The sequence below is a fragment of the Grammomys surdaster genome, unplaced genomic scaffold (genome assembly GCF_004785775.1).
Source record: "Grammomys surdaster isolate TR1022 unplaced genomic scaffold, NIH_TR_1.0 125146, whole genome shotgun sequence".
Lineage (NCBI taxonomy): Eukaryota > Metazoa > Chordata > Mammalia > Rodentia > Muridae > Grammomys > Grammomys surdaster.
In genome coordinates, this window is record NW_021620042.1 from 874,665 (window position 1) to 890,118 (window position 15,454).

Consider the following 15,454-nt stretch of genomic DNA (forward strand, 5'->3'; position numbering starts at 1 on the left):
AGAGAGAGAGAGAGAGAGAGAGAGAGAGAGAGAGAGAGAGAGAGAGAGAACCCCTCGGGGTTGTTTGTAAGAGTCTGGTCACTTATGCTATCGATAGGGCCCGAGGCTTGGGATGATACACCCTCTGAAAAAGCATGAGAAAGACTTTAGAAAGTGGGGTACCTTAAAACAAAAAGGACATGAACCCTCAAATGTGGCCATTCCACAGAGCTCTCTAAGCTGTGCTGCGAGGCTATCTGTGATCATTCACGCCCTACGCCCTACTAAGGTGTCAAGAGTGTAGGTAACTATTTTTATTAAACAACTGTGTAAAATATTTCTAAAGCAGATGCTGCTCTTACACACAAATCTTCAGCTGATGTACAAGGTCAATATCTCACTACGGCATCTTTCAAACACAGGGCATCCTGGGCCTTGTTCATTTTCAGAGTCCTCCCTTACCTCTGCCCACCACAGGCAGGTCTCCGTCTTCTCACAGTGCTTTGTCCTGTGTACAACCACACAGTGGACTCTATACTGCTGCACAAACTTTCCCCAGCTAAGCTAATTCTTTACTAAATAACTGAATTCCTCTCCCTCCATATCCACACTCACGCTCTGTGGTAGCTTACAAGCAACTCCACTAGAGACCTCCGAGGGACCGAAGCAAGGCTTACATCATCACCTGCCGCCATTCCCTGCTGCGGCCCACACCTGGGCATACAAAGATGCTCTCCACCCCAGTTCTCTCTGTTCCTATATGTTCCCTGCCAGTTTCTCTGTCCTGTGTCCCCTCCTCTCTGCTCTCATGGCTCTATTCCCATGTACCTACCCCTTCTGCAGGCCCTCACTCCTTTATATGAGATCTGTTGCATGGCGTCATTCCTCAGGGGGACACCTTGACGTGGGCCCGCCTGGTACACCCGCACACATTCATTATACTTCATAACCCTGTGACTCTTTCTCCTCGTACCTGGCTGCTCTCCTGTACGGTAACTTTTCCTGTCAATGTACATCTGCGTTTCGTAAGATTAAAAGTGCTCTTATTTTTCTTAAAGAGCTGAGCTAGTGAAGAATTGAATCAAAACAAAACAAAAAACCTCTGCCATTGAGAAAGCATAGCATCCGCACCTCAGGAGTGCATGGTGAGCTCTGCCACCCAGGAGATTAGAAGGCTGATCTCTGCTCATTGTGGTTTTCTGTGCTTCTATCTTTTCAGCACAGAAAAAATAATTTTGTTCTATTATCCAAATCAAGAAGAAGGAATGGCACCCCATACCTAACACATCTAAGGAAAGAGGGTAGCATCCAGAGAGGAGTCAGCTGCCAAGAAAACAAAGTACAGCACTTGGTTTTCAAGGTCAGCTTAAACTGACTCTTAGCCCTATTAAGGAAATAAACATTAAAGCACATTAGTTGTATAATAATAACTCAAAGCTACTAACCTAAATTCACTAAAGCCAGTGAGCATTATGTCCGTTTGCTTGGCTGGTATTTTTGAGACAGGGTTTCTCTGTGTAGCCCTGGCTGTCCTGGAACTCACTTTGTAAACCAAGGCATCCTGGAACTCACAGAGATCCCTGTTTCTGGCTCCTAGCAGGCTGGCAGTAAAGGTGTGCAACACCATTGGCCACTGAGAATTTTAATGAGCTCACAGCTCACAGCAACTAGGACCTAAGGCCTGAGGTCAACGGTGTGCATATCTGGAAACCAGGAGCACTGAAGGCCCAGAGCTCAGTCCACAGCAGCACATTACACAGCACAAACAGCGCCACCCCAGCAATGAACACTCCTCATTTACTAGTCTGATGACCACATCCCCATGTTTATTCCAGTAGGAACAAGAAGGAGCCACTGAGAATGTTCACCAATTTCAATCCTAGATCCCAGTTACCTTGAAACCCACACATCTAAGAACCTCAGTTTCAAATTTACTTCCAGAATACTGCCTATAACCTAGGCTCAGACTTAAAAGAACAAAAAGAAAAAGAAATAAAAAGAAAAAGTCAAGTCTATGAATTACAAGTTTAAGAGTCCTCTTCTTAACGTCTGTGCTCTACAAAGTCTTTAGGCTACACGTGCGTGTGCATATGGGCACACCGACACACACACACCACAGACACACACACCACAGACATACACACACACACCACAGACATACACACACACCACAGACACACACACCACAGACATACATACACACACCACAGACACACACACAACACAGACATACACACACACACACCACAGACACACCACAGACACACATACCACAGACACACACACCACACACGCATGCACATCAGGCAAAAGTTGGCTAAAAAGGAGAACAGAGCAAATCCATAATAAACTCTGAGAGTAAAAAGCAGTATTTTACTTTAATTTTAAAAATCTAACGCTACTACTTCTTGGATTTTTGGCTAAGATCAAGTGTAAAAACTTAATGCCTTTTACTGGTAACAGTTTTTAACTTAGGCTTAGTAAATAATATGAACTATAACTCAAAAACTGCTGAACATCTCAGGAGGGCATTGGCCTACTAAGGACACAGAGCCCGTAACCTTGTTTAACCTTGGCCCTCTCCCCTGTGTGTGTGAGACAGTAAGGACTCTTCTTTCATTTTTTTAACAAAATAAATACTTGGGCAGAACACTGTGAGATGGAATTCAAAACCCATGGAAATAAGTGACAGGGTTAGTCTGTCAGAGGCTATAAAAGCATCATCAGACAGAATGTTAAAGTTCGGCTTTCCAGTTTTAAGTAAGAAAAAGAAAGTTATAGTTCCTTCAATCGATGTTATTATAGACAGAGCTGGAGTGAAAACATGGCACTTGATAAGGCAACAAACTAAGGGGAAAAACAAAAGGAAGAACTCTTCAAAAGGAACATCTCATCACCAGCAAAAAGGGCCTGGACCTCCAGCGTCTCTAGGTGAGTGGGCCACCCTTGACTGGCAGGAGGCTACCACCTGGGCTGAAAGGCTCAAGCTAATTCAGTCTCCTGGGTGGTCACAAACTAAGCACCTGTCTTCAACAAGAAGCTCAATCCCCACTGCATCCTCAGGAGCTAAAGCGGCCAAACGCAGAAAGAACATGCCCTTCAAACTACTTGCTGCTGCAGAGACAGCTCAGCGATTGAGAGCACTGACTGTTCTTCCCTGGTTCAATTCCCAGCAACCACATGGCAGCTCACAACTGTCTGTAAGCCCAGTTCCAGGGGATCCGACACCCTTACACAGACATATGTGCAGGCAAAACACCATTGCATATGAAATAAAAAAATACACAAGTTTTTAACTCCCAACATCCACATATTTCCAGAACTCCACTTTCAAAGGATCAGCGCCCTCTGCTGGCCTCTACGGCTATCCATACAAGTGTAGCATATGCCCAGGGAGACATACACAGAAACATAAAAGAAAAAAGAAAAAACACTTAAAATTTTACTATTAAAAATACTTGGTAGAGAATGAAGCTTTAACAACTTAGACAATAAAACGAACACTGTATACAAATACAAAACGCCCAGCTGCTGTTAATTACAAGCACTAGAATGACTCTGCCCACTGCTGTGCCCCACCAACAAATTTCTAATAGAAAGTTTGTTTCTGCTAGTCAGAATAATACAAAGACACAGAAAAAAGGCTTAGAGATCCAAGATATGCATTAGGGGAAGGGGAAACAGCCCAGAAAGATGGCAAAAAGAGCTGCGGATCAGATGAGGATCTGATCCCAGGGAATGAAAGGAGCAGGTGGGGAAGGAGAGAGAGAAGACACTGAGTTGGTACATACTATGAAGCAAAGCCACTCTGGGAGAAGCTGAGCAAGGCCGTCCACAGGAGTGAGCTCCTTCCCTGGCTATGCTTAGCCACAGGCTGCAGGTAGATGTGCCTGGCCTTTATACTAATGCACCTGGCCTTTACACTAATGCACCTGGCCTTTACACTAAGGCACCTGGCCTTTACACTAATGCACCTGGCCTTTACACTAAGGCACCTGGCCTTTACACTAATGCACCTGGCCTTTACACTAAGGCACCTGGCCTTTTCACTAATGCAGTGAAGTCCACACCCACCACTCTCCCTCTCCCTGTACCAAGGAGAGGACCAGTGAGTAACTGGCATAACTCCCAGAGTCCTCCACAGGATCATGGCCAGTAGTAATCCCGTTGACCCCACCACCGATATAAAACCATCTTCATTGACTATAGTATGCCACAAAGTGAAAACTACTCTAGTATCTCATATACTATAACGAAAAATGTTATTAACCCTTATTATATGTGAACTCTGAACTTATATTTCGGTTTCCCCGGAGAGCTTCTTGAGAGTTGCTGTATTTTCGTCACATACGTGCATGAACAAGGAACTAAACTCTTTGTGTTAAAGTATTTCTAAAACTTCTTCAGAGCCCAAACACTTCGGAATCGCCTTGTATCTTAGTCGCCAAAACCAGATTCCCTACACAAACCTTTCTCCCTTTGTATCCCACGAATACTAGAAACAAAGGGCTTCTTTAAAGGGTATACCACCTCAATATCCAGGAATTACTCCCAACGTGCTAGCTTCCACTTTAGAGACACATTGACTTAACTAGGTCTCGAAACAGGGTTTCTAAGCAAAGAGATTCACTACTCCCTGTGTAACCAGTCCATCATTAAATGACTGAACTGAAACACTGACACCCTGCACTTGTTTACACAGGCAAGAAGAAACACCCAAACTCACATCTACTGGAGAGGACTGTAGCCGTGGGTGTACGGACTACTCACATTCCCTCAAGCTCAAAGCTGGAGGGAAAGAGCTGAAGGTGCAGACAGCTGAGACGATGTGTCCAAAGTGAGCTTAAAGCCCAGGGTTCAATCTGCAGCCTCTGCCCCCATCCCCATCCCACCCAACAACACCCCCCTCCCAGCCAAGAAGAGGTGAGGAAAAAGACAAAGTTACAAACAGCTAAAGCCAGGGGACAGAATGTTTCTCTCCTCTGCTGGTCTCCTAACATGGCAGTGGTTCCCAATTTAGTGATGTGGAACAAACTGTTCACTTCGGTGGGCTACAGTTCCCTCTTATCTTTCTAACTCATGCATGATCCATGAGGGCCCAGGTCATCGCCAAGTATGTGCCATGAAATAGTCAATCCGGCTGGTTCCAAGAACACCCTGGCTGAGACAACCGTAGGAATGAGCTGGCAAGCTTCTGGGAGCTCTTGGGTCTGTGGGCACATGTACAATCCAAAGTAAGCCAATTCCTTAGAAACAAAGACTATGAAAGAGAGGAAGCGTGAGTTCCAACAGGGAAGTAGAATCTGGCGGAGACAGGAGAGTCACATATGACGATGAGTCGGCAGAGAGGATACTGACTCACGGGACAAGAAGGCTTCTCCCAAAAACAGTTCCAAGTCTCCTGGACACATCAGACACATTCACAACACAATTATGAGTTGCATTTATCATGGATATAATTCCTTAAGTATTCTAGATATGCAAAAATAAATCCCCAACTGGGACATTCCTGACAGCAAGATTTACAATAGCATGTATACCTCATGAAACTCTGACTTATACGACCAAAAGATGGTTAATTAAAAGAAATTATTACCGTAAAATAGTAAATGTCATTTCCAAAGAGAGAAAGAAAGCTGTAAAATTAAGTAATGGGCAACTTTTGTTTTGGGGTTGTTTTGTATCAGGTTTTTGGAGACAGGGTTTATTTGTGTAGCCGTGGTTGTCCTGAAGCTGGCCTCAAACTCATAGAGATCCACCTGCCTCTAACTCCCAAATGCTGGGATTAAAGGCATGTCCCATGATGCCTCAAACTATCATGGACAACTTTTAAAGCTTCATGAAGAACTAGATTTTTCCCATCATGTACATTCCTGCCAACAGAATCGCAGACAAATGTGTCACTTTCTCTGTAGAAGAAGACATAACTTTTAAACAGAAAACATAGACTAGCCAATAATGTCCAGTGGTTTGTACCACTTATCATGTAAATTCACATTCATAAGCAACATAAATTTTGTAGCACTAAGACTACTAACAGCCAAACCCTGTTTTATTAACACAAACTAGATACGGAGATAGTTTCCAGTCCTTTGAAAATGGCAGGTAAAACCTTAGCTTTTAAGAGTCTTTTAAACCCCTGGTTGGCATAAAACCATCAAAAATGATTTTTTAATTTTTTGAGAGATCTAACTCTGAGGCAAAGGAGATTTCATGGGTAGTGGTTCAGATTTCAGAACTTAACAGGTCTGAGTACAGTCTAAGAATGAACATTTCTAGCAAACCCCCAGTATATTAATCACCTCCTTGATGCCAAGACAAAATACCAGATAGAAACAACTTAATAGGGAAGCAGACTTATGGTGGCTCACAGTTAAAGAGTGTACAGTCAGTCATGGGGGAACACGACAGCAAATGAAGCAAGCTACAGCACAGTGCAGCCCACACGCAGGGTCACTGCCTCTCAGTTAACCCTTTCTGCAAACACCCTCACGGACAAGCCTAGAGTCAGGTCTCCTAGGTGATTCCAAATAATATCAAGTTGACAATGGAAACTAACCCTCACACTAGATGGTACCTCTGGCCTAGGCACATGCTCAAAGAACAACTGCAGTGGAACACACAGAAGAAGGAACGCTACCAAGTTTTCTCCCAAAGAGTAAAACAGTCATTTACTTTCCTATCACTTCAGTAACATTGTAAAACATTTTTATAGAAAAACAGTAATAGTTTAGAATAAAAACCAGGTGTCAAACACCAAACTGGTTTAGCAGAGCTCACAAAATGTGTGTGCGCGTGCATACGTGTGTGTGTGTGTGTGTGTGTGTGTGTGTGTGTGTGTGCGCGTGCGTGCGTGCGCACACGCCACTGGAAAGCTCTGCCTTCCATCTCCCCATGCACTGTTCTTACAGATTTCCTAACCTTCTGGTCCAAACCCCTACTCTGATTTGCCAGAATCCTCAGAAAATGAATCCTCAATTACAGGCTGGCAAGAAAACAAAACTCAGTCTGTTCAAAGGATCTACTCAGAGAAGTAAATACAGTATGCAGGGCTTTTTACAGATGCTCATAAATGCTGTGGCGCTATTTTAAAAGTCCGTAGACTCCTGGACAGCTGCCCACCTCAGATAAGTACACCATGTCCTGTCAGGCCACACAGAACATCACAGGAATGCTGGCAGCTTCCCGCGGACAGTATGCACAGACGCAACCCTACCAGTTCTGGCCTCTTACTATATCCAGCTCAGCTCCCTAGTTTAGGTTTCTTCACTTCCACAGTCAGCGTCAGAAACACTACGAGAAAAAATTACTCACTTCGAAAGCCTGTCCTGAAAGACACAACCCTGACGGTCTAGAGGGCTGAGCATATCCACTCAAAGAAACCAAACATTTGGGTGTGAAAACAAACAGTGACTTCTTTTCCTAAACTGGTACTCTGCCTGCTTCCTTTTCCAGTGAGTCACGGATTTCAGTTCAGTTTTGCTTGATGCCAGGGACTAAATCTTCACACTGAGCCACACCCGTAAACTCCGTATTAGCAACGGAGGAGTGCAAGGGATACTCAAACACACACTTCACTTTTCACATGGAAGCAGTTTTCCCCTCAGGAAGGACCCAGCATTTCAGCTCAGCTGCGCTTAACTGGCTAACCAATGTATGTCAACTCTGCCCATCACTGGCCTCTTCGGAACCCCCCACTGCCTCTGTTACTGCAGAATTACTGAGCACACCCGCCTTTGACCACTTCCCCTAGTGGATATCCACCTATTCAAGAGAAAGCACTGTGTCACACTGTCACAACACGGCACTGGGCATGTAGCAAGCACAGTGCTATTTGCTAAACTAAGTACATATGGCCCTGCTTAGGTTTGGGGTAGGCATATGAACATACTGCCATCAACCTAAACAGATGGGAAGTTGGTGGCTGACTTCCAGACAGATGAACTTACCTGCTAAAGCCCAAAGTCCCACAAAACACGTATTCAGTAGAAAGAAAAAAAGGAAGGAAGGAAGGAAGGAAGGAAGGAAGGAAGGAAGGAAGGAAGGAAGGAAGGGAGGGAAGGAAGGGAGTTTTCCACAATATTTAGCATTTGTAGCTGCTTGTATTACAAACACTAATTATATTCCCCAAAAAACTTTTTATGTGAGAAGGTCTGCACTCAGCTTCTGGGAACCTGCCCCCAGTTGGTTCTGATCGATAACTAAAGATGTCAACAGCCAATAGCTGAGGAAGACAGACAGAGGCAGGGCTTTAGAATTTCCCAGGCTTGGGACCCAGAGAAAGGAGAAAGATGGAGATCCACCATGCTGGGAGAGTGGAGGAGGAGAGAGACGCCATGCCTGTGCATAGTGCAGGACAGAGAGGCATAGCCACCATGTGAGGGACCGAGAGAGCTCCCAGATGGCTGTCCAACTGGGTCCAGGGCAGTCAAGACAGAACACAGAATTAGTAAGTAGTAACTGGGGATTTTCAGCAGGAGGTAGTTTAACCACATGGAGGTTAGGCAGTGGCCCAGCTATTGTGTTAAGACATAATAAAATATAAAAGCTGTGTGTGCATCTTTTTTTCAGGAACATAAACCATTGAGGCAGGTAGCAAACCCTAAGACAGGATTTATTTTTTTAATAATTAATACTACAGGCATTGGTCTTTTCCTTCCATAGATTTTAATTTTTTCCTTTTACTGATTACCCTGCTCCCAGCTCCAGCATAGCTCCTGCCTCCCAGTCACTGGCATAGCTGCTTCCTCTCCTGCCAGCCACACTTCAGACCTTTGTCTATTCTGATTAATTTGCCAATTACCAGTTATTCCCCAGGACCACACTCGAAGTTTCTGGAGGTAAGTATCTGTTCTTATCCAAACTTTATAGCTGCTGTGCACTCCAACACCGCCATCATTTCTTCATAAGCTCTGAAAAGGTTTTAAAGACTTAGAGAGGCATGATGATCCGTCGTCCAGTGCTCGTGTGTCATAAGAAGTAATCAGTAACAAGGTTATACAGAAGACCACTTCACATCAATGTGGTTAAATGGTACAGGCCTTTCAACTTTTATTAATTTCATTGCTGTACTCTATGGTGACTCAGGAGGCTTCTGCTTTTGAAGATGTGCTAACCACCAGTAGAGAAAATCAGTTCACTGCTTGTGGTGGTGCATGCTTATAGCCACAGTTTTCAGTAGGCTGCGTGTGGCAGGACATGCTTGTGCCCAGCAATCAAGAGGCAAAGACAGGGTAACTTCAAGCTTGAGATCTCATCCCAGAGAAGATTAACTCTAACTCTAAAGTCTAAATTCTGGTCAGGAAAGAAGAAGAAAACCCTACATATCTGAAGTGATTTAGAAATGTATAATCAAATGAAATTAATTTGAATAACAATTCCAAGAACCCAGCTTCTACTGAGAGAGATACAGAGAGAACAAATCGGATACCGAATTGCTTTCTGGCATAAAGGCATGTTGTGGCTACTGTGGCACCTTCCTAAGATATGTCCTGAGGTATTTGTACTTGAAATGTATATATTTGTGCCCACAATGCAGGACTGTCAATCAAAACGACAGCAGAATTAGGAGTATAGGAAAAACAAGATCAGATGTGGCACTGGGTGCCAAGAACATGTAATTTCACACCATATTTTTGTTCTGCTTTCAATTTCCCAAACTGAACTGGGGTATCTTGTTCACACATTAAGGTGCCTCGGCTGTCCCCCACTGCTTCCTCTCTGCCAGCTATTCCTCTTCTCAAGCATCAGTTTTGAGGATTAGAGGGTTTTGGGGGGAAGGGGTGGAGTAGTGGTTGGTTTTTTGTTTGTTTGTTTGTTTTGGGTTGTTTCACTTTGGTTTGTTTTAACCCAAGACAGGGTTTCTCTGTGTACCTCTAGCTGTCTTAGAACTCTCTCTGTCGAGCAGGCTGGCCTCAAACTCAAGAGATCCACCTGCTTCTGGCTACCAAGTGCTGGGATTAAAGGCGTGCAGGACCACACCCCACCCACAGGTCGGTTTTAACATGCTGTAGTAAGTTCTCTGAGGTTCAAAGCCCTGCACAGACACAATCCTATTCTCAGATCTACCTGCACCAGGACCCAACCTCGTTCCCTCATTCACCTCAGTCGAGGCCCTGTCAGCTGCCTCCCAAGCTAAAGGTTAAATCACAGTCAGCTAACAGAATCTCTAGGAATGAAAAAAATCTCCATCGGCGTACAAGACCACATTCTACTGTCTTTATCTCAGTTCACTCCAAGGAACACAGAAACAGACCATCAAGGCAGAAAGCTGTCACACTCTGTGGGGAAGACAGCTTGCAGTGCTCTATGAAATGGCCCTCGACACAGAACCCCTCTGCCACAGCTCACCCACTGCTCCTGCCCATGGGCTCTCAACAGTAGCACTTTTCCTGTCTGCTGGCACAATGCACTGTGCGTCCACTCATCACCACCCCTGTGAGCATGTAAACTGTGAATGCAGGAACTCTGCAGCATTTGCTACTGTCTTAGTGAGAAGACACACCATGACCATGGCTACTCTTATGAAGTTAAACATTTAACTGAGGCTGGCTTATAGTTCGGAGGTTTAGTCCATTATCATCACGCTGAGGCAGCCAGAACCGGTGCTGGAGCTGAGAGTTCTACATCTTGATCTACAGTCAGCAGAAGTGACTGTGTACCACACTGGGCACGGCCTGAGCATAGCAGACTTCAAAGCCTGCCTCACAGTGACATCTCCTCCAACCTTATAACAGTGCCACTCCCTATGAGGCAAGCATTCAAACACGAGTCTATGGGAGCCATACCTATTCACACCACACCTACCAAGCCCTCAGATTCCAACCGATAAGAACATAAAAGAACAATAACTACAGCCACATGCTCAGGATCCCAGAAGAAATGCCAAAGGAAGTTACACACACACACACACACACACACACACACACACACACCTTATATAATATAAACCAAGATGTTTCATTAACAGGCCCCACCCCCATGTCTCCACTTACCACAGTGTAGAAAGGTGATGTCATATTTAGTCTTTACCAATAGCTAAGAAATTAGTGACTAGAATATTATACAAACACTAGCTGAACCTGTCAGTGCATGCTGGGAAAAGTCCACGTGATCACACAATCTTCAAATGCACACCATGAAACTCCAGGTATGTTATGTGTACACAGTCATATGTGTACACACCTGTTTGCAGACACATGTGTATATACAGATGTGTGGAAAGGCCAAAGGTCGACAAGCAGGTATCTTGTCTATCCCTTTCTCCGCCTGCGTTTCTCAGACAGGGCCTCACTGAACGTGGGGCTCAGCACTTCAGTCAGACTCTCTAACTGGAAGCCTCAGGATACTCCAGTGTCCACCTCTCTGGTGCAAAGGTTACCTGTGCACACTGCCGCAACCCCAGCCTGAATAGCAGGTTGTGTAGCAGGCACATTACCAAATGAGACATCTTCTCAGCTCCCTCCATGGAATTCTTAACATCTAGAAAATATTTCAGACTGTAGGGCACAGTGCAAATTATGAGATTTTAGAAAACATGGCTGTGTTACTTTTAAAAGCAAAATGAATTCAACCCCTCGAATCCTGCCCCCTATGTAAATACACCTGCCAGACACTCCGCTAGGTACCATCTGGGAAATCCAAAGCATGTAGGAAGCTGGCTCCACGGCATGTGAAGCTCAGGGCTCCAGCTCCTACTTCTCCAAGTGATCTTTGGCAGACCATGTGGCTCAGTTTCTTCATTCATAAAACAGGGTAGAGTAACTCTCTCCTTTATAGACAAGCAGTGTAATCAAAAGACTTGAAGTAAACAGCTGAGAGCAACACAGACAGGCATGACCAACTATCTTAGTAACTACAGTCAACGTCACCAGCGTTATTGCATCTGAACCCACTTACACCTCAACATAAGTCTAGGAAGTGCTTATTCTGAAGTGTTGAGAACAGTAGTTTATTAAATTGTTTTGTGTGGGACAATCAACCCAGTGTCTTCTGCAAGTTACAATTATTTTAAAGCAGTGGGGGATAGGCATCAATAACAATAGTATGTGGAAACCCACTGTTGATCAGACCATAAGTCTTTGTGTAATTGGAAAAGACACATAAACTTACAAGAAAGAAACAGGTCACTCAGGCCCTTGACACTCCATTGCTGAGTTCAGAAGGTATTGAGCAAAGCGCCAGGCCCTCAGAGCTACTGGAAGGAGAAGTGGCTCTCGCTAGGACCTGGATCACCTCATCTCAGTGTAGAGAGGAAGTTTAGAGACATCCAGATCTGAGCTCTGTCCACCCTCACAGACAACACATCCAGAGAGATGACTCAAAAAGCATCCTTCCACTCCCTCATTCCTACTTTTAATTTTAGGGTAACACCTATGTAAATCAAAAGTCTCTTGCTAACAGAACACAAAAGCAGCATCCAGCCTTCTGCTGTATAAATGAAGATAGAAACTTCAGAGGTCCAGAACCTTGACCACGAACTACTCAAAGAACCATCAAGGACCCAGAAATCAGAGCTCAGAACACCCCACCCACTCAAAGCACTAAATGTATCAAAACTTCTGTGAGGCTCAGCTCCACAGCCCAGACTGTCCCCTTGTAGAAATCTGGTAATCAATAAATTTACATCCCTGCTACTCACCATGATTTCTCTCTGTTCTTCCAGATTCTTCAGAAAGTTAGAAAATTCCCGTAAGGAGGCATCTGTAAAGAGAAAGGCATGAGTCCATGCTGGGCAAGGCAGAGGGAAGCAAACCAGACCTCACACGTTCCCTACCTATGCACCGTTCATCATCAGTCTCAGCATCTCCGATAAACTCAAACTTGAAGTCTCTGAGCGAGTGAGCAAACTTCCGCTGGGCAGCTGACAGACCTAGAAAGAAAGGCACACTGATGAACCAGGTGGGTCCTGGTTTTAAGGCCAAGGACAACCAAAAAATGCATTTCTGTTAGGATGGGTAGAGAAGAACTGGGCTCCACTAAGAACTTGAAAAGCCACCACCCAACCCCTATAGCCTGCCACCTGGCACATGCCAGTCACCTGTGTCCTCCTCCCACACCCCAGCACTAGAGAAGCCACCATTCACTCCCCTCCCCGCTCCCTGTGCTGATCACAGTGCATCTTCCCGCACATTCCTCTCTCCTCAGGTCAGAATGTATTCCAAAGTTCACAAGTCCAACAGGACCTCCCATCTGACAGCACGCCTCTGGGTCAGTAAGGTCTGGACAGGTACTCTGCATCACCACCAGTACATCTCAACAATAAAGATAATGGGAGAGTGAGGGAAAGAGGGAGGGAGGGAGGGAGGGAGGGAGGGAGGGAGGGAGGGAGGGAGGGAGGGAGGTCCACTCCAACCCAAGGAAACCAGAAAATTCAAATTAAACATGCTCACTGAAAGTAGCACTACACAGGTAACTTATAATCTTTAAGACTAGGATTAAATTGTCACTTTTAAAACTACAATAGTAAACAATTCTCCAAAAGAACTACAGTCCTCGTCACCTCCTCTTCTCATGACATGTTATGGCATCTGGGAAGCGCCACACGTGAAATGAGCCAACTGAAGTATGCGGCTTGGTGGTAGCACACAGGGCCTTGGCATGATCACTTAGCATGCACAGGGCCTTGGCATGATCACTTAGCATGCACAGGGCCTTGGCGTGATCACGTAGCATGCACGGGGCCTTGGCATGATCATCACTTACAAACGGAAAGCTGAGTAGTACTATTGAACTGACTAATCATGCTGATCAGGGTAAAATTCTAAAGACAACTGAAAATAAGTGTACAACCACAAAGTATAAAGGACTACTTTAAAAACTGGACTTTTTTTAAAAAATGGGGCAAAATATGCACATCACAAAAGGAAGTGAAAGGAATTAAAGTAGCCTGCAACCATATGAAAGGAAGTCCACCATCAGTGGTCAGGAAGCTAAAAACAAAACCTCAGGAGAGCTCAGTCACCTAACTGCCAAACTGGTGTGAAGAAACAAACTTCCCACTGCCGAAGTCGGCGTGACTATGTTTGTTGTTTGGCAATTTCAAATAAATGTGATGAACTCTTACGACCCAGAGATTTTGGTAAGTTTCCAAGATAAAACTCTTGCACGTGGATATTTGCAGACGTGCAATAGAAAACTCTCAGCATGACTCATCTCTGTCATATGAGTAGGGGCAATATCTGCTAACAGCACAAAAAAAAAAAAGTAGTATGTAGCCAACAGTATGAAGTACAGAAAACTGAACACAGAGGAAAGTCTCACGATCTGAAGAGGAAGAAGAAAGCTCTCTCTACCTGTAAAGCCGAGATGACGGAGAGATTCAACTTCTAATTCGTGCACTTATTTTAAATATTGGCAGACTGCAGCCTCACCTTTAACAACTCCATTATTCATCTTGTAAACTTAGTCTGTCAGAACGCATGGAGCCAGACATGGTGGCCATGCCTGTATCTCCAACACTTGGGAGATAGGGAAAGAACCGCCATGAGTTCACTGACCAACTGGGCTACAGAGAGACTCTCTCATAAGCCCACCCAACCCCAACAAAGAAGAGCAACACATACGCCAGTCATATTAGTGTGTATGCACTTAAACTGCTAAAAACGTTCCTTTGAGGGCTGGAGAAATGGCTCGGTGGTTAGGAGCACTGGATGTTCTCCCAAGGGATTAGGGTTCACTTCCCAGTTACCCACATGGCAGCTCACAACTATCTGTGACTCCAGTTTCAAAGGATCCTACAACCCACCCAGATATACTTGGAGGCAAAAGAGCAAAGCACATAAAATAAGAATAAATACATAATTCTTTTAAAATGTTCCTTTGAATCTGGGCATTTACATTAATATACTTGGTGCTGTTACCTTAACATCCAACCTAAACACTGAAAGAACAAAGTTCTTTCCTTTAAGGACAGTATGCTGCATAGAGAGAAATAAATGTTCTAGAATGACATTTTTAAATACTGGTTTTGAAACATTAATTTTCTAATTCTTCATGTTAACTGAAAAGTAAATTAATTCGGGTGTATTTGGACATATAACCTGGTACCCCCTCCCATGTGTAACACCTTACTTGTGCTAAGTATTAAGGGTTTTTTTTTTTTCTTTTAACGTGTAAGAATGCTCCAGCACTCCTTTCCATTCTGGGTGACCTCTTTCCAGCGCCAGGGTTCACGTCTGCATCACTGAAGCATCTGACCACATCAGACTGCACCCCTTTAATAATTAATACTCAAATGTGACTGCTTTTCCACTACCTAGTACGTTTTAGCTTTCCTTTTTCAGTTTGAGGTGAGGAAGGGACCCAGGGCCTGTCACACTATACCTTACCTAAACTGAGTACATCTAAACGTACGGAGTTTTCCATACTGTTCCTACTTTGAAATCTATGCTGCTTTTCCAAACAACAGAGAGTTGTTTCACCTTAGTCCGTGTGATGCAGTCCACCAAATCACCTTAGCCCGTGTGATGCAGTC

General features: G+C 44.4%; 1 protein-coding gene across 1 annotated transcript in view; it reads right to left on the reverse strand.

Annotated features, from left to right (window-relative positions):
• Arhgap10 (Rho GTPase activating protein 10) overlaps positions 1-15,454 on the reverse strand; it is a 196,862-nt gene that overhangs the window by 169,000 nt on the left and 12,408 nt on the right. Inside the window, exons 3-4 of the mRNA XM_028785172.1 lie at positions 12,755-12,850; positions 12,620-12,681 (exon numbers count right to left, since the gene is read on the reverse strand). Coding sequence (XP_028641005.1) covers positions 12,620-12,681; positions 12,755-12,850 — 158 coding nt within the window. The remainder of the gene's footprint in view (positions 1-12,619; positions 12,682-12,754; positions 12,851-15,454) is intronic.